The following is a 19,993-nucleotide window of genomic DNA, read 5'->3' on the forward strand; positions in this document are numbered from 1 at the left end:
AGATTTGTGCATAGGCTGGTAAATTTTAAATACAATTTCCCTTTACCTACAAAATCCCGTTGACAAGGCAATATGTTTAGGAGGAATTTTAACATCAGAGTGCCAAAACAGAATAGACGTAGACTTCCTTACCTAACTACTGCAATCTTGAGATTACAACCTACATTTCAGCAGGGCTTTTTCTTGTGCTTTGAAAAACCATTGTAGAATTCAATACTGAAGACAGCTTCTGCTCAAAGGAGATTCAGCACTGGAAAAAAGAGTTCTACAAATTGACTTGAGATACCTTACATGCAGAAAACGGTTTTGCAGAATACAAATTAAATGACAGTGCACAAGAAACCAGGAAGTGGCTTAGAAAAAAATACTCTAGTTTTCAAGACATGAAAAAAATTTTGTTGAGGATGTGCATACGTCTTAATACTTAATTTTAATAGCACTGACTACTATTAACTTTAAATTCTGTATTTCATAGAAATTGAAGAGATGCTTTCAAGAGGGCTCAGAATGGAGGAAGCTCTACTCCCATGTGGTCACAGCTGCCAACCTTAGTGGAAGCAGGAGTAACACTGTACACATCAGAGACGCCCAGTGACAAAGTGCTGCAAAAAGACCTACTGATCATTGAAAAGTTGACTGTCATCAACTTTAGCAATTTCATCCGGCCAAAAATAAAATAAAATAAAATAAAAGAGACAAATAAGGAAAAAAAGTGTAAGAAAATAAACATTAACAGTTAATAACACTAAAGGCAGAGTTGCCAGTTTTCAATTTTTATTCCTTAAGGTAGCTGTACCTTTCTGAACCTGGCTCCCTCGAAAACCAAACTAGCTTACTGCATTACTGCCATTATTTCACAGCAAACTGTCCACACATCAGGATAATCAACACATAGAGATTGAAAAATCCCTACAGATAACTTTGTTTACCTTTTTCCTCTATACATATGAAAAGAAAGTCCCTCTTTGAAGCAGGAACACTAAAACAGTTAAAAACCCATCAATACATATTTCAGAGGGGATTCAAGAAGCTCAGAGCTATTCGATTTAATCATCAAAGCACAACATTATTTTTGTGTTTTATTCCTTCCTATGACTGATGCATTGGATGTATCACTTGATCTTGTCTTTCAGACTCATGACTCTAAAGCAAATAATGTCAAATAGATGTATATAAGCACACATACCACAAAAACATCAGCCCGGGAAAACAAACAAAAAGAATACAGAATTATTGACATCAGCTTCAATACATGTATCAATCCATCCTTACCCAAGCCACCAGCATCTCTGCCTGGCAAAGCTGTATCATTAACAGCTGATTTTAAAAGATTTTGATGTGGACTTCAAACATTCGCCTGTGATGCGCTACTTCAAAGCTGAGCTTTCTTAATGCCACATAACATAGATGAGATTGGCAGAAGAGATCAGAGTGAGACGTCCTTCGTTCAAATGGAGAGACCAAATAGAGCTATTTGATGAGAACATTAGTGCTTACTTTGCCTTTCATCCCAAATCATCTACATCTGTTAACACTGAGGACACTGCCAAGGTGCTGATGTTTTTACAGAAGCTCCTTGTCAGTGTGGCTTGAGGGAAAAATATGACCCGAAGATGGCCAGAGCTAAGAGGTTTAATTAAATCTACTACCATTTTTTGTGGGGTGGATTTGCTATTGGTTTCTTGTTTTAATTTAGAGTAACATGTTTAGGTGATGGCTAAGGGCACTGTCCCCATGTCATGTGACAGATTCATTTTTTATTTAAATAAAAACTGCACAAACTGCTGCTCAAGGCCTGATCCTGCAATCCATAAACACCAAATCTCTTACTGCTTCAGCGCAAGACCAAGATCATGATAAATAGCTTATTTAATCCAACAGAGACAGTCTCATCAACCTGATCTCACTGTCGCTACTCTATTGCACTTCTATGGTAATGGAGTAGACTCGTAAGCCTGAAATTGCTTTAGATTTTTCAAAACTGAACCCTGATCAAAGGATGTTAACGACTAACCTGACGCAAACTCCCGGGGAAGTAATCTGTGACTCAGGGAACATTTGGGACACTTTCTGTTCTAAGCACACACGTGATTACCATTTATATCAATGTGAATCGTGCCCATCAAAGACAGAAAAGGAACCTGAGTTTGTTTTCTGAATGACACATCATCCTACAGCTGAATTACAGCAGCAGGAAAACTAACTCAAGAGAAGTTGAAAAATAATGACATCGATGAAAGGTCAGATAGGATTAATTCTGAAAGGCTGGCATGTTTGAAATCTTGCTGTACTTCCATCAGCTACAGCTACTCCAAGAGTCACAGGATTAAACACTAAGCACTAACACAAACTTAGCTTAAACTGAGACATATTACCTTCTGAAGATTTTCAGACTGTGCAAGAATACATATACACGCGTGCAGCTGGCACGATTAAGTGTCTCCAGCAAGGCAAGCATAACACTGAACCAAGTAGGCACCCTATTTTTTGCAGTCCATCTCTCAATATCCCAGCTGCATACTTGTGACAGTGGATGACCAAAATAACCTGTAGTATCTGGAGCCAGAACATTCACACATCTTTGTATCTGATAGCATGACTAAACAAATACATTTATTAAAGATGTTTCCTTCTGTGAGGCAGCTATAGCAAAAACAAGAGCACAGAAAAAATTACCAAATAATTTTCTCATCGGTAAGATGAAATAAAACAAGTTTATACAATGCACTGAAAATAAAACCTGCATGGAAGTGCTAAATATTCTAACTGCTTTATCAATGTTCCCAAATAACTTAGAAGTAATGATGTTATGGGAATAGAGAAATGCATCTAATACGCCACCTGTTCCAAACAGCTTCTTCCAGCCTTGGTGTAATTATCAACACAAAAGATTTCAAATTCCTTTCTTGTGAAATCCATTAGCTTTCATCAAGATAAAGTAAGAATTCTCTGCAGTATCGAATGCTTTGTGACCTTCGCAGAAAACAACTTGATTAACTTACTAAGAAATTTAGGAAGGAACTTCCCAGCCCCAGCAGGCTGAAGGGAGCACAGTCTTCAAAGGACTGTGCATTTTCAGATACCAGAAACAGGATGAGTAGTAGAAGAATGGCTGGGAAAGAACAAAACATTGAGGTGCTATCAGAGAAACAGAAGGGTAAATCCATGGTATATGGATAATGGTAAGATTTTGCACACCTCATCTGAAGACTCACTAAATAGGTCTCACTTCAATAAATTGAATTGGATGGAGCATTTTCTAAAACACCAGTGATTGCAAACTTAAAACCAAAAAGTTTCCTAGAACACTCTTCTTCAGCACAAAACATGGTTTTGGAGAAAGAAAAGGATTTTACATTCCTGTAATTCACACTACATTGTTGGACATGGCCAAAGTGCACATGCAGGTGAAGGACACAGCATACACCCATGCATTTCTCTACAGGAAATTCTGGACAGAAATGTGGTAACCTTAGTCACAGTGGCCTTTCAGCACAGAAATGCAAACAATAGCTCAGAACAAGCTATTGCATTTCACAGCTCAGTATGCTAACCGTGAATAAAAATAGCATCGCTCTGTGCCTGTAATACAGGGCACAAGGTCTAAAGCAATGTGAAATGGGCCAGTTGTACACATGTACATGCAATGCCTGTATTTACTACATGCCTTTTTTTGAATCCAAACTTTTAGCAAATTTCCAGGGGGGTTTGCACTGCTTCAGTTAAGAGTGACACTACAGTTAGGTTTTAATGTAGTGCTGTGTATTCAGATTGTATGCAATGTCCCAGACAGAGGGAGCTCTTCTATGCACACTTTGAAGCCCTTTCCAGCTTGCTCTTCTGCAACTCCCAAGCAGCTATTCACAGCTACCGTGTCTGCACTACAAGAGCCTCTCATCCCTCTGACCTCTGCAGTAACGCAGAGCTCACTGCCCACGCTCTCACCAGCACCAGCTCTCTGTCCTGTGTTGGCTTGGGTGCCACGTTCACTGCTTGGTCCACCACAACCCAGTTCTGCACGATGCTTCTGTGGGCACACCTGTTTGCTTTTCTGAAGGACCAAAATTGCCTTTTACACTTGTCCCGAAATAAAAGGCAGCTGTAAAAGCCTCGAGCTTGGGAAGGTTTAACACAGCACGGCATCATGCGGCAAGCAAGTGAGGCCAGGCCATGCACATGAAGTGACACGTGCTCACCGTGAAGGACTTGGAAATTCAGCACCGTGTCCATCAGGAGCCATTACAGGAACAAGTCCAGGATCTGATTTTCAACCACGAGTAATTTAACTGATCAATAAATAAATAAGAATTCATTCGGCAGTTTTCCAGTGCTCTCGGATCAAGACAGAACAGCAGCACCTTCGGGGAGGTGCCAGGCCAGGGCCGCCCGCCCGCTACTTCTCACAGCGGCAGCATTTTTGCCCTTCATTAACCTTCTGAACAAGCTATTTTAATCACAAAAATCTTTGCAGCCCTAAATAAGTTCCATTATCCCCTGGTTTCTGGATTTGGCTCTCTGGCCTCCTTTATAGGAAAAGCACCCTGGTTTTGTACTTCCCAGCGCTGCCAACAGCCCGCATGGACGAAGGTCTCTGTCTACTCCCTCTGCTGGGCCTGCTGAGCCTGCCTGGGAGGTGTCCTCCTTCGGGACAAGTCTCCCCTGCACCGTCAGCACCTCAGCACCGATAAATGCCAGCCCCATGTTCTGCCTTCACCTGCACTGCTCCTCCTTCCTGCAGAGCCACATCATCCCTGCGCTCCCGCTGAGGGAGCCGACAAACCCGCCCGTGTTGGCACATCCCACAAGGTGCGGCCTGACACGAGGAATTATTTCTTCCACTCTCAAAGGGCTGTTGTGTGGAGTAACAAGCCAACTTTTGTACAAAATAAAATTAAAAAAAACGTACAGAATGCTGTATCAGTGTTAAAGATTATTACTAGCGACTAAAGGGCTTTGAACCATTCTGTGTCAGTGTGATGGGGGGAATTAAAAGAGTTGGTTATTAGCGCTGTGCCCAGCAAGAAGGGTCACTTCTTGTGCAGAACAGCAGTTCGGTTTCTTGCTCTGTCCCACCTGCACACCCTGTACCATCAGTTTATTTTGACTATCTGGATCTCACATGCTCCAACCAGAAACACCCTGCTCTTTGCATAAACCATGCTCCAACAATTCAGATGTGTTTAGCTGCACCTTGAGTCACAATTTGTACCGACTAATCAGTAAATTAATTCTTTGTAAAGAGTATTCATTTTAATAGGTAAGAAATATTAGTCCAACAAACCATCTTCTTTAACCACATTCCTAAATACATTTCTAGTTTAACTGCTCATTAAACATAGCAGCACTTCTCACTGACATCCTGTTCAGCTGCTGGACAAAAGAGGATGTTCTGAGCAAAGGAACTGGAGGCTAGAAGCTCCGTCTTGGGATCCAGCTCTGGGGTGACAAGAGGCATGGCCACAGCATACCATCTCCACCTTAGCGGTTTTTTTCTATGCAAGTGGAAAATGATATATTAGCATTAGACACAGACTAGTGAATGTAGAGTGCCTGGAAAACATGAAGTCTTTTATAAAAGGAAACAGTATCTGTTGCCTGGCACAGAGATACCTTAAGTCTGCAGGAAACGAAGGCATGAAAAACCTAGCATGTTAATTTTTGTATGTTGAAAACAAATAAGCTACAGGAGAATGTTGCTATGAAACCCATTCAAGTGCAGCACTATCAATCACTTGCATTTTATTGTGAAGCTGGTGGGATCAAGCCATCAGACACTGGATTAGGATATTTCCAACTCTCTATGTCTGTTTCAACAAACGGAAAAAATGGTAGTGATCTCCTCTGTAAAGGACTTCGAGATCTGCTCATGGAAGTGCCACACAAAGGTGAGCTATTACCATTATATATAAGCTGATTCAGCTGCAAACTCAGCTACTACAAAACTCCACAAGTTCTGAAACATCTTATGGTCCTGTTCAACAACAGCTTGGTACGAACATTTCGCATCACTCTCAAAAACAGCACATATACTTTTTTCAGTGAACAAATTGCACCACTTGCCATTTCAACAGTATCCAGGAAAAACAGCTCTGGACTGTACAAACGCAAAAAGGTGAAAAGATAATGAATTGATGGTAACATCTCTTGACACATACAAATTAAGAAAACTGAGGTCAGCACATGCTGCAAAATCATGACAGATTGCACACCAGAGGAGCACAAAGATGAGCCAGCACTATGGAAGTGATTTATCTGGGGATTAGTCAGAGGTCACTCTAGCAGTAGTTTACTAAAGCTCATTGCTTAGCTACCAGCAGGACACCTCACATGAACTCCAGCTTCCAGCTACAACCATGCTTAACCCTTCTGCTGCCTAAAAATAATCACTGCTCAAAACAAGTAGATCCTTGATGTTATATCAGCTTGAATAGTCTACCTGCTGTCTTATACTTGGTATTATCACAAAACGTCAGACCCAAAGTATAAGGGTTACTTCCTTAATCCAAATCATCCGTTTGCCCCAGAAATGACAATTTCTTTCCCTTTTCATTCTAATTTTAACAGCAAAGCCCCAAAATAATCATCTCTCTTCAAGGTAAGTATTTCATCTGAAAAGTTGTATGTCACAGTCATACGTCAAAGCAGGCTGCTGTACGCCTGCACAGTGCCTACCTACCATGGCAGGCTCTGGTTTTGTAACTGCATGCAGACCTGTGACGCATTGTTCACCATCCCTCTCCCAATTTCTGGTGGGTGTGAACACAGGATCCATTTGTGAGACAATGGGAAACAAAGCAGCACCTAACCAAAAGTGCATTTTTATAACAGGACATCAGCTTGGGATGGCTCGGATAACTGGAGATTGTCAGTCAAGGTGTTTTTAAAACACCTACTCACCAGCTCACCAGGCTTCCTTTTTAACAAAAAGTAATATAAACAAATCTTCATGTAGCTCAGAGCCATCAGACACATGCCATAAAACTGACAAAATGGATAGGCAGCCTACTTATTAAAGATAATTTAATGAAAAAGATACATGCTAACATCGAATAAATCATTATGATTTGTCCAAATAGAAAAAAACAAACCTTCAGAGACTGACTCTTAAAACAGTATTGCTTTCCATCTTAGCACTCACCGAGTTTTATAGGGATCTCACCAATATGTAATTCTGTTTGCAGATGTAACTCAACTTGCACTTCACTTAACAACTTTACTAATTAATCAGAAAACAAAGACTAATTTCATTTATTAAATTGAAAAGCACTGACCTCTGCTCTTTCTGTCACTAACTACAATAGGAATGGAACAAAACAGACCGAGAAAGTATTGATAAAACCTTTGATAACCTATTGATAACCCCTGGTGCTGCCCCACCACACTGCAGACTAACTGCCCAGACACTTTGCTCTGTTGGAAAAAAGCAAAGAAATACAAATCCAAACTGAAAGTAGTCCTAAAAAGTTGTGCATGTTTTACTGGGCTGCGGTAACAAAAATCAGTTATTTGATGATCATGTGTGGGTAAAGAAGAGCCATGTTGCTTTTTACTAATCTTCCATATTTTTGTATTGTATGTACTGAAGACACAATGTAAATATTTAGTTTACTATGACTAGCTGTCATGGGTCATTTTGTTTGGCTAAAGAAGACTGCAGAACAGTTACAACCAAACAAGAGAAGAGTTTCGCAGTCACAGTAAAGGAAGCAATAAGCTGGCAAGAACAAATTCTAAATCGTTGAATTATAGATAACAAGAAGACTTAAGGACTAAATATTTATGTGTTGAAGCATTATGGATAGGAGCATCATGACTAATTATTCCCGTCATCATTTAAACATGGAGTTAGGACAGATTAGAAGCAGCAGAAAAATAAATCTCTGCATATATATATATGCATAAATGCAGATTGCTGCCATCAATATAGCTACCATATGAACAGCTGATGCAATTATTAAATCATTAATGAAAGTCATATACAATTGGATTTTCTTTTTTAGATAACAAACAGCAGAGCTGTAAATATTCACGTTTTGTTTCTTTTAACTTCATAATTCAGGAGTAAAAGTGATTTATTTAGAGTGCAGAAATTATCACTGATATTAAAGAGTAGGAAGCAACTAATGAACTGGAAACAGCATTCAAAAACCTCATTTAACTAGCAAACACTCCGTAAGTCTAAATGACAGTAGAAATTCTTAAAAATAAACAATCAAACAAAAATAGCGAGAAAAGAAGCATTAAGAAAATAAATAAGCAATGGAATTGTTACTTCAGTGTTGAGGAATAGAGAGAAAAGGAAATAAACATTAGGAAAGTAAATAAACAATGAAATAGTTACTTCAGTGTAGAGGAATGTTATGAATTTTCATTGCGTGCTCAGATTTCACTTTGCACCTATGAAAGTACTGTCATTTATTCATAAAAGAATAACAACAACATCTATAACATGTTGTAGGCACACAAAGGAATTAATTCATTGATGCTAGAGGATTATTTAAGATCATTTCCATGCTTATGTAATTTCTCATCATTTGTTTCAAAAAGAAATTTCTACCACACCTCATTTGTTATTACTCAGGATAGCAGAATTGCTGGAGGGTGCATCTAGAACTGAAGAGCAGGCAATTAACTCAAAAAGAAAAAGCCACAGGAGAAACTCTCGCCAAAATCTCAGCCCTCTGAGCCTACCTCTGACGTGAGAGAAGGAAATAGAAGATAATGCAGACAGAAATCTTCACTGTACAGGCTTCAGCTAACAAGTGAACAGAATACAGGAAATCCAGGAATTTGAAGTTTCCACATAGGTAAGAGGTAAGCCACTCTAGACAGTGGTTAAAAGCAGCCAGTGGAGAGAGATCACCTTCCAACCAACTCTATTAACCTCTGCTTGTTAACACTAAGAAAAACTCTGGGAATTTGGATCACATCCCCCACTGACATAATTGCAGGTGTGTACTGTGCCTCAGATGTACAAAAGGTCTAACATATTTTTACTTCATTGAGCTTTTAGAGTGACTTGACTAACAATAACCTGTAGAAAAACCGCTATCTAGATTGAAAGAGCCACAATGCAGATGTAACTGTCATGACATACCAGTTTTGCCTTTGTACTCCTATACCAGTTGCCTTTTTTTTCTTAGTAGAAGGAAAGTGAGTACCTCTAGCACAGAAACAGTGCAAGTGTACAGTATTCCTGAAACATTGCCTACTTTGCAATTACCCTAAGCATGAAATGTTGCACTGTACTGTACCACTTTCTTTTCAAACTACCTATTATGTGGGTATCAAGTTAATCATGGTATTCACATACACAACTGACTTCACAACGTATGGAACATGCTATTCATTCTAGCACTCATAGGAATTTTTAAGAGAACAGGTAGCTAATTGTGGAAATGAACATTTTATCGTTTTCAACCCATCTTTGCCTTGCATCCCCCTTCTGCAGTAGAGCTTGAGGGCCACTGCATTTAATTCAAAGCTTTTTCACTTTTTTACTTGATTGATTTGCTCATGAGTTGTATTGTCAACAAGGAAAACTATACCAATAGCTTGTAGCTGAACAGTGAGGATAGCAGTGACCATTTTGCTAACCTAAGATGACACAGTAGCCTGAAAGACTCTTACGATGGCAACTATTTCAAAAACCTTCTCAAATTGGCAGGTTCTTGGGGTGAGGGAGAAGAACTGTTTCTAACAACGACTTTCCTTAATCTGCAAGTTCATTTTCATGCAGTTTTTGAGGAAATATTGACTTCCTGCACAGCTGTTACAGTGTCCTTAGAGACACTGTTTTGGGGCACTCTCTGTGCAACCAGTCCTGCACTCCCTCTTAATTCTAGTCAATAACAGTCAAAAGCAGATTACATAGCTGGGACTCTACTGACATGACTAGGAGCCTATAATAGCATGTAGCATTCATAAGCTGGGTGATTTTTCTTTTTCTGTTATCAGTATCATACATAAATATGAAACAGTTAAGAATCTGGCATGTCTCCCTTTAAAAAGCCACCAATGATTAAAAAGAATCTCCACAGTTTGCTAATCAATTTAAAATAACATAATCTTATCATGCACTGGACTAATTTTAGACCTAAATTCTGAAGAGATCTGTGGTTATTCCTGTTACCTGTCAGCAGCCAGGATCTCCAAGGCATTCATAACGTTTTACTGTTCACTAATTTGGGCAACTTAATCTCTTATGAAATACACTAAAACACTAAAAACCATGTCATAAAAATAGATCTTGCAAACTACTTAATGAGCCATAAATGAAAAGAAGTCTGTTGGCCAGAAATTTTAAATTTTATTCCTTTCCAAAAAAACTATGAATTCAAAACTCATGTTGTCTACAAACCTGGCCATCTGTTTATATGCCTCTTCTGCCACTGCAAAGATGTGTGGATCCATATCCCCCATATTTTGGCCGCTGTACGCATTGATGATATCTTCGCCATAGATAGGCAGTTGTTCATAGGGATTTATGGCCACTAAGACGATACCTACAAGGGAAATGAAACAAAGAGAGTTATTAATAGTTGTTTCAAAACAAAATAAAAATGGCTTTAGCACCAACTATTTTTCTACCTTTTCTAAAAATATTAACTACACAAGAATAAGGACTTGATTTATTATTGACTTCAAGAGATATTTAGTCTGAACTTAGTTTTGTGTACAAAAAGTAGAGTAAGTTTACTTCTACCCTGCTTCAGGGAACACACTGGAAACAGCTTTGTACGTCATCTTGTTGCCTGCCTTTCCTAAAGCTAGCATGCATGAACAACACAACTAGATTCAGCGTGCCCACTCCGAATAGTCTGCTCAGCACAGTAAATCGATCAATGTGCATTGTATTTCCCTGTATTTTATTGTATCTGTGTTTGTGAATTATAGCTACTATACAGCCTTGATGACCAGAAATTGAATTACGTAAAGGGTATTAACCCTTCAGGAGTTATGCCGTGCCCAGGACTAACACCTTCAGTTTTTGTTACAAGCAACAAAGTAGAGACGGTGTCAGTTGGATGCCAGGAGGTCTCTCTCTACTATCTGGCAGAACAACCTCCTGCCTGGAGGAGGTCTGTACAGTGACCCTTCTGAAGGGGATCAAAAAACCACACAGCCATATTAGCATGGGGCCAATATACAGAGGCACACAGTCAAGTTAGAAAATAAAGTAATTATACCTCTAGAAGGTACCATGAAGTCCTCATGTTATATGTCTGAACGGGTAACTACTTATACTTTCCATTTTCTATTTTTTCCATCACAGTTATGCACTTACCTGTCTTTTTTATACCCCTCATTACTACACCATTTCTAATCTTGTGCCATCCTTTTCCTCTCCCCACAGAGACTACTTCCAGTTCCATTCTCTTTCACAGGAAAACTCAGTCTTACGCCACACATCTTTCCCATCCACAAAGTGCTTTGGTCCAATTTTCTTTCCTGCGAGAAATGAGGATTTCTCTGCCCACAGGGAAGCTTTGAACAAAGAGTACCGATTCCCTTCGCTTCCACAGAGTTTACAATCAGTAGGAAACTTTTACTTGCTCCATGCAGAAGTGAAAGCACTGATCACTGCCCTGTGAGACCTGACCATTCAAGGCAAAACATGCTCTCTTGACATGGTAATTAATCCTCACCTTGAAGAGGTGAGGAGGGGAAAAAAGAGAAACTCTAATTTTAACTGTGGCCATTTTAAAAATAGAATCTCCTCACATATGTATTTCATGGTGCGTGTGGCTGTGTAACGCCTGTAGCAAGCATGCTATAGACACTCCTTGGACAACCCGCCCCCGAAGTACCCACGCTGAAAGCATCTCCATGGCATTCAACACATTTCTAAATTTACTCAGAGATTCACATGCACACGCACACACTTCCTCAGGGCAGATCCCAGCCCTCTGCTCTATGCAGATTAGTGCTGTGATTTCTATCTAAGAAATTTTCCATGCAAAAGCTGGGAGGAGGGAAGTGAAAGAGCCTATGATCTGGCTCTGCTGCTGTGAGCATCATCCCATTTTTACATCCTGTCATGTATTTATAAATCAAGCACAAACTGTAGCAAAAGCATTAGACAATGACAGATAAGTTTTCAAGAAGAGATCTGAGAGACCTTGATCTATGTCCTCAAATATCTGGCTAGTTAGATGTCTAGGCACGCCTACCTAACCGAGTCAGTGTTTTTCCATCAGCCATGACTTCACCCAAGTGACTCAGGAACTCCAGTAAAAGTCCCTGTAAAAAAGCACGCCAAGTTGTTAACGCTGTATTGACGAGCCCAGAACTAAAGGGGGGTGCAGGCATAAAGGAGCTCAGTACTGGCAGACTTGAGGAATATTCTCAGTGCAAGGAAAACCTGCACTTTGAAACTGGGAAAAAGCAATTGAAAAGTCGTTTTTTTTTTTTTAAAGGACCTTGCGGTGCCCATCAGATGACCTGAAAATCAGCAGCTGGGGGGCACCTGGGAGCCAGGCTGGGGTGGGCGAACCAGCGGCTCCCCACGCCTGCCTGCCCTGCCCTCACTGCGGCACTGCTCCAAAGGGGTCCACAGGGCACGGAGCTGCTGTGTCCCTGTGTGCCAGGGATCCAGGCCAGCACAGGAGAGGAGCTGGCAGCCCAGGAGAGCAACCAGACCGGCCGCCCCAGCCTGGTCTACCACCGGCTGATGATAATTTCCTTGAGCTGCTCGCAGCACAAAGATGGCATTGCAGAGGTGGAGGATGGGTTGCAAGGCAAAGCCAAGCAGGAGCTCGGTCTGGGACGTGAGAGCTTTCGGTGCCCTGCTGAGCACAGGGGAGGCAGAGGTAGACACCAGGACACCTGGTACAAGAGCAGCCTCCCAGCACGCTCTCCCAAGCGCTGCAGAGGACAAGGGAGCGTGGCTGGACACAGCCAGGGCAGGGAAGAGGTGGTGGTGTCCCAGGGCCTCGGCGATGCTGCCAAGAGAATGCCAGGAAATTCGCTGCTATGAATAATACCAGGAAGCACCCTTGGAGCCTGCAGGCCCTTTGCCAATATGCAGGAATGCTTCCTCCCTTTCCTCTCCTCAGCGGCACTGCTGGGGACGCATCCTCAGGATTTCTCAGGCCTGTTTCGGCACTGAACGAGAGCCATGCCACGATTCCTAATTTCATCAACAATGTGCAAGTGCTAGGGAAAATGACGAGGACTGAGACGACTCATTTGCTCTGCGCCCAAGCCGCTGTGATGGCTTCGCAGTGTGAGGGATTCAGGGCCCCGCTCAGCGCTGAACACCTGGAGGGGCTCTTCTGCAGCAGCCCTCCCATGGGAGCTGGGCACACACGCCTCGTGCAGCTCATTAGCCAGGTCTCTGCTAATTCCCTTGCACTTGGTCTGACACTCGTAGCACCTCGATGAGGTTTCTCAGCACTTCTGCGCAGTACAGCTCGTTAGCAAAGCGCACACAGCACAGCAGCAGTCAGGGAGAGTCCCAGTGGGAGCTGTCGTGCAGCGAGAGCCGAGCATTAACCACCCCGGCCTGCTCCACCTCACTGCCCGGCCGCGAGCCAGGCTGGACAGGCTCCTAAAGCCTCTCGGGCTTACAAGTCTAATCCAAGAGACATTTAAAAACCTGTGCAAGACTTCAGACAATTCCCTCCTCCTGCTTTTGGCTACGTTGGCACAAACAAAGCCTTGAATTCAAAATGGGCAGCCCCGTGACAAGTCTCCAGTGTATTAAAATCACTTCATTTCAGGAGTGGCTTGTAAGATCAACACGCCACCACCACCTGGAAATACCCAAAACAAGTGAGGCAGAAAAAACGTGCTTTCTATGGAACTTTCAATCAGGCTATCTCACAAGACTATAATCCAGAATAATTTATATATAATTTCTTGCTATCTCTACTAAATCACATGGCTGTTTTTATAACAAATATCATGGCCCTTCCCACATCGTGTGTGTTCTCATTCCTACACTTACATTAAATTGAACTCTGGCTACTCTTCTTGCCATTCTTCTTACATATACCCCAATTCAAGGTAGCTGATTCTTTCATTTTGAATGTATTCACCCTCCTGTGGGTAAACTGCATATTATTGCAAATAATTTATTAATTTAAAGGTTGCTGTCCTTTATAAAAGGCAGTATTTTTTACATCTGAACTAATCAGCAGTTTTCGCTGGAGTTTTGATCATAGCCATAGCAGTTTTTCCATATAAACATTCAATTTTTCCTTTCAATTTCCTCCAGTAACTCTTCATTTCATGTTCTCAACAGTAAAACAAAACTGTAAATCACCTCTGGATTTCTGGTGACAGGCTGCCCTGTTAAGAAATCAGGAGTTCTTCTATTTAAAAGTCTGGGTTACCTCAAAGTGAAATTTTCCAGAATTTAATACCATTTGACGTAGTACACTACTGAAAGAATAGTTTAATTAATTTCTAGGGCTGTGGAAATTCATCCATCCCAGATCTAGTTCTGCTGGTTGAGAGCAATGTTACCATAATTCTCTTGGTAGATTAAAACATTTTTAAATCTCCTTCAGGCTAAATCAACTGGGTTAGCTCAAACCATCTTCAGCGGGTATTTAAACTAACCTGGCTAACGTCTGAATCAGATTAAGGAGGCACATACAGCTCCTTCCACGGACAAAGCTCTAAGGCAATAATCTTTTGCAGAGGGGAAGCAGCACATACTTAGGACAGAAACTGATAGTGGTTTGCAAGGTGAGTGTCTGTGACCAAAGCAGCAGACTTTTAGGGGTAACTCACCAACTTCATTTCACTTAGCCTGTAATGTAACATACATACGCCTACCACCCAAGATAACAAATTCAGAGCACACTCTTCGGTTCAGGCAGTGTCCAGCCTCAGTCACCTGCACCGTGGCCACCCGAAACTGCCACAGTGCCCAGTCCCCATGTTTCTAATTCACGCAGCATGCATTTCCCAGAGGTGTCACTATGCGTTGGGAAGCAAGAAGGGTGATCAAGCTCAGCAATCCCACATCACCAAACCCCACAAGCTGCTAAAGGCCTTCCAGCCACAGGAGAAACTGTAAAAAATCAGCCAAACCCACAACTGAAGTAGCACTAGGAAAAACATGAAAACAAGTTTTCCCAAACAGCAAAACAAAACCAGCTGACAACACACTCCTTTTGAAAAACTCTTCAATGATGTTAAACACAATCCATATTTAGAAGCAAACAACACAAACCAGGCAGGCTGTCTCATGGTATGGGCATGGCACTTGCAGGCATGGAACCACTAAACCCATAAATTGGAAACAATTTACAAGCTCAGGCCATGGGACTCCGGTTACACAAAAGCCCTTTCACTGAACGCTCCCCCACCAGGAGCTTTACTCGAGGGCACTAGGGACGGAAACATGGGCTTTGTCCATGTTCAGGGATTAAATCACACACCCTTGGCAGGGGCTGCCCAGAGGAGCTGTGGTATCTCCACCACTGGAGGTGCCCAAGCGCTCTTTGGTCGAAGCCATGAGCACCCCCACCTCGCCAGACCTGCTTTAAGGAGGGAGCTTCACTTCCAGAGGTCCTGTCCAACCTCAGTCATTCTGTGCCTCTGGCCACACGCTGACCACGTGAGGGACAAGGTGTTGGTCCCACACCTTGGGAACGAAGGCTGGTTGCAAGCAGAGGGAGGCGAAGTCTGATTCAGGCCCCCGTGGTCTGGACACTGCTGAGAGCAGGGCTGGGAGCAGATGTGCTCTGCTAAGCGCCCACAGATTAGGAATGGCCAGAGGGACATTAATGTCTGCACTGTGCCCACTGTGAGGAGCTGAACATGCCGATTACCTTATCCCTCCATACCCATCAGCACTGGGGAGCTGTACCAGTGACCAGAACAGGGAAAAATTGACACTTGGCACATTCCACCTGAAGACCAGGACAGGACAGGGCCTTCAGCTGCAAAATACAAGTTCTTTCTTCAGACACCTGCAGCCAGGATTCACTCATATCTGCCGAGGGCCATCTTGCAACACTATTCCACAGCCTGCTCTACAGTCTGCAAAGTGACACGAGGTACAATGGCGTTATAAATAGCAAGTCTAACGTATGATGGCATCAAGAAGGCTGAATATCCTCTGGCACGCCATAGCGAGAATGGGGACTGTCCTACAAAAGTCTGATTAGAAATAAAGTAAAACCGTGTATTTAAAAAGAAATCATGGGGCATGTTTTCTGCTGGCATAAACTGGGCTATGATGAATATACACATGGTAAATTGTCTACATGTACTGGAAGAATGTGTCTTTGTTTTAATCAGACAATTACAAGAAGGAAATTTTCAGTATCTGGTTTCCAGCAATCACATCATTATATTATGTTTTGTTTTACTAAGCTTAAATGTAAAAAAAAATAAAATAAAAAATAAAAAATATCTAATGACTTAAACCGTTCCTTAAGCATTAGCACAATATCCAAAATAAAGATAAATTAAGAAATGGTTGATAAAATAACAGATTTTATATATTGAAAGGTTATATGAAAAGTTCAAAATGTGTTCTGACTAAACACTACGATTTAAAAGAAATACATGTGCACACAGAAATGAGCCCAGAAGCATGAAATCTAAACCTTAAGCTTGAAATACCTCAAAAAGTGTCCTTAAAACAGACAACACAGCTGTAATTTTGTACCTATGATGAAGTGATCATTAAGTAACTTCTCCCCACTTTGGCTACCTGAAAATATCACAGGTAACCTCTACTGTGAGTTAAACGGTATTTTGAAAACCAGCATTGTTCATGATTCTGAACAGAGAAGCATTGGCTCATGCACTGTTACAAATTCACTTGCATAGTTCCACTGATTGGAAAACATGAAAAGGAAAATAAACGGGTATCTTCTGCACATAGAAACAGGTGCTCAATACAGATGGAGGCAATCAAAGGGAGGAAGCAATAAATCCATCAAACAGCCAGGCTGACCTCCTACATCTGCAGCGTGTGAAGCTCCCCTCCAGCCAGCGCCGACCTAAGCATGCCTAAGGGGAACAATGATTAGGGAACAATGGGCAAGCTGAGATTGCTGAATACACATTTTATAAACAGAGTCCATTGGGAAGCTAGAGGGCCATAAAGTGAAGTCAATTTTCTCTGAGCCTTAATACTTTCAAGCTGACTTGATGCACTTAGTGACCACAAACACTGGGACTTTCAGAGGAATAGCCCAACATGCCCTACCATTAAGTTAAAAGCACATATATCAATAATCAACTTTTCCTGTCTAGTGCATTCAGTGTGAAGATTATAGTATAAAAAGACAGTACTTGCCACAATAGGTATAAATGAGCTTAGAGTCTATAAATCGAACTTTGAGGTTGTGTAAAACAGCAGGTTCATGGAGATAACTGAGTGCTGTGAGGTCATTTTCACCAACAAGTATGTCAGGGTTTCGCAAGGGCGGGAGTTCCTTGGTCTTCGGATCAAGGCAATATTCTAGGTCCTGAAAATCAAACGGAAACGTGTTGAAAGAACTGGTGTTTAGGTTTCCTCATTCAATACCTCCAACTATTTTCTCCCAGCAAAACATTCACAAGTTATAAAAGCACAAAACAAGATTTAAATTATCTGATGATTTGAGTTAGCAGGCTGTTATCGAAAAACGTAATTAATTTTTTTCCAAAAGGGTTTTCTGTATTCAATAGGTAACAATAAAGGTATATCATCTTCTCAAACTATTACTTAAAGAAATCCCTTGCTTTTTCTGCCATATCTTTTTATTAAATAAGCTGAAATATTATATCATAAATCTAATTATTTTTTCTTATTATTTTACTCTTGAGTGGAACAGAGGAAATAAATTTCCATCAGTCTATAGCCAGCTTCATACACACTAATATGACACAAGAATGTTGACAGAGCACTATGAAAAACGTAACCTGAAAAAAATGCAACCTACAATTTATACAGGTATAAATTAATCTCTAATGTAGAGTTTTAATTGCATCTGTCTGTAGAGGCAACAACACTTTATTTACCTGACATTTTCTTGTCCCAACATAATGTATCCTAACTAGCAAACACCCTCATTCTATTACATGCAACGTGAAATGTGCAACATCAAAGCATGGCCTGGAATACGGGGGGTGCAAAATTACTTTTGTCAGATTGAATAGGTTTGCTCAGTTTGCCATATGAGATGTGAGCAAGTCAAAGAATTAAAATTCTTTCAAGTAAAATATTTTATTTGTAAGCTACTCTATACATATAATCTGCTCATTTTACTTAATTGCTAAGTAGACCTCTACCTGAAAGTAGGATCTAAGTTGCTCAGTGGTAAGAAGAAAAGAAATTGAAAACAAATGCGTGACCTACTGCAGTAGGTCTTCATTTTCTATGAGAAGACCTGAGGGATCGCTTTCATTATATATTAATATTAAATAACCATTTAAACAGCATAAGAAAAAATAAACAGGCATTAACTGCAAGGATGTGCTCATTTCGTAGAGATGTTATCATTTCTGTACACAGTATACAGCATTATTTTTCAATGCTCTTAATCCTCACTCCATTCTACCATTATTAACCTTCCTATGACTATGCTCAACTTAAAAGTCACATTTTTTTCTCTGCAACACTGTTCTCCTTGCAGTCCGCTGGAATATCAAACCAGAGTTAGAGCTTTAAGGGCGTAAGTAGAAAAAAATGATGTAACTGAATGTAACAGGCAGCTGGATAAAACCAATGTTTTAATCTTACTTATTTTTAAAAATCAGGCAAAATGGAATTATGTAATTATAATTTACAGGAACTATAGAAAAATAAGCTGTCACACAAAAATTACTCCCCAAAGTCTGTGGACAAGAATAATTGCACATATATAAATACGGATGTAGTTTAACAATATAGCTTCCTGTGTTAGATACATCAATCTCTTGTCAAGAGCAAGAACGATCAGCTTCTGATTTAACATACAGACCTACCTTGCCCTCTTCAAGTCGAAGCTGAAGAACTTTATCTCCAGGTTTATAATCTTTGAGAAGTTCTGCTGACTTCCAGACTTCCTCTGGATCAGGGATCCAAACCCTGGCATACTGCAATATTAAAGAAAACAGCAACAGATTAGTGACTTCTTTCTGCAACATAGTTAAATCATCATCAACATATATTACATACCAACACCTTTTTTCCTTTTCTGTTTTTAAATGCATACATTTAGCAGCCAAACCTATAAGCAAGATATGAGTTAATTAGCACATCTGAGGTGAATTAGTTTTCTATTGACACAGAGCTACACAAGCTTAATTTTATTGCCTACGCAGAAAGGAAAAGGCATTTCCCAGAACCAAGAATGTTCCAAGATGCACATTAAATGCTGAAAATCTACAAACCAAACCATCTGTGTTTTCAGAGAGGTCAAAAACCTGGCTACTAAAAAAATCACTTAAGAGTAACTCTTTTGAGCCGATTCTAAATGCCTTTACAATATAACATCACGCAGCAACGTTTATTATTATGAGAACGCTTTGCCACATCTGAGTTAATTCATGCGAAGCTACTTCACATGGAGTATTAAAAACTTTCCCTTGTAGTTGCAAAGAGGGCAAGTTTAAAATGGATTGTCTCCAGAATGCCAGAAGAAAAAAACTGAAAGGATTTGGTTGAAAATCCCTCCAAAATAATAGAGAAGAAAAAAGTCTAATTCCGGTTATGACCATTTTCACCCAAGCCAAAGGTACGGACTGGATCTCTGTCAGGCTCTCCAAGTGTAACACAGGTGCCAACCTTGTGCGATTCCCTGCCTGCCTCTGGCACGTCATGGGAATGTCACCAGGAAGAAGGGTGGCTCGTGGGGGGGTCGGTTTGGTGTGAACTGAACTGAATGTGCCCTACAGACAGTTAGGTACAGAGGTACCGCCACTGAACCGCTGCCCATTCCACTCTAACTGCACACACACACAGACTAAAAGCATTTCTCTTCCTTGAACCCACAGGAACACCAACAAGGGTAAACCCCCAATTCTGACATCAACTGTTTAGAACTGAAAGAAAGTG

General features: G+C 40.8%; 1 protein-coding gene across 4 annotated transcripts in view; it reads right to left on the reverse strand.

Annotated features, from left to right (window-relative positions):
* The window catches only part of MYO5A (myosin VA), a 101,944-nt gene that overhangs the window by 63,174 nt on the left and 18,777 nt on the right, over positions 1-19,993 (reverse strand). For all 4 annotated transcript variants that reach the window (XM_032195077.1, XM_032195076.1, XM_032195074.1 and 1 more), the window contains exons 2-4: positions 18,922-19,032; positions 17,270-17,441; positions 10,361-10,505 (exon numbers count right to left, since the gene is read on the reverse strand). In XM_032195077.1, coding sequence (XP_032050968.1) covers positions 10,361-10,505; positions 17,270-17,441; positions 18,922-19,032 — 428 coding nt within the window. The remainder of the gene's footprint in view (positions 1-10,360; positions 10,506-17,269; positions 17,442-18,921; positions 19,033-19,993) is intronic.

Source organism: Aythya fuligula, chromosome 11, assembly GCF_009819795.1.
Source record: "Aythya fuligula isolate bAytFul2 chromosome 11, bAytFul2.pri, whole genome shotgun sequence".
NCBI lineage: Eukaryota > Metazoa > Chordata > Aves > Anseriformes > Anatidae > Aythya > Aythya fuligula.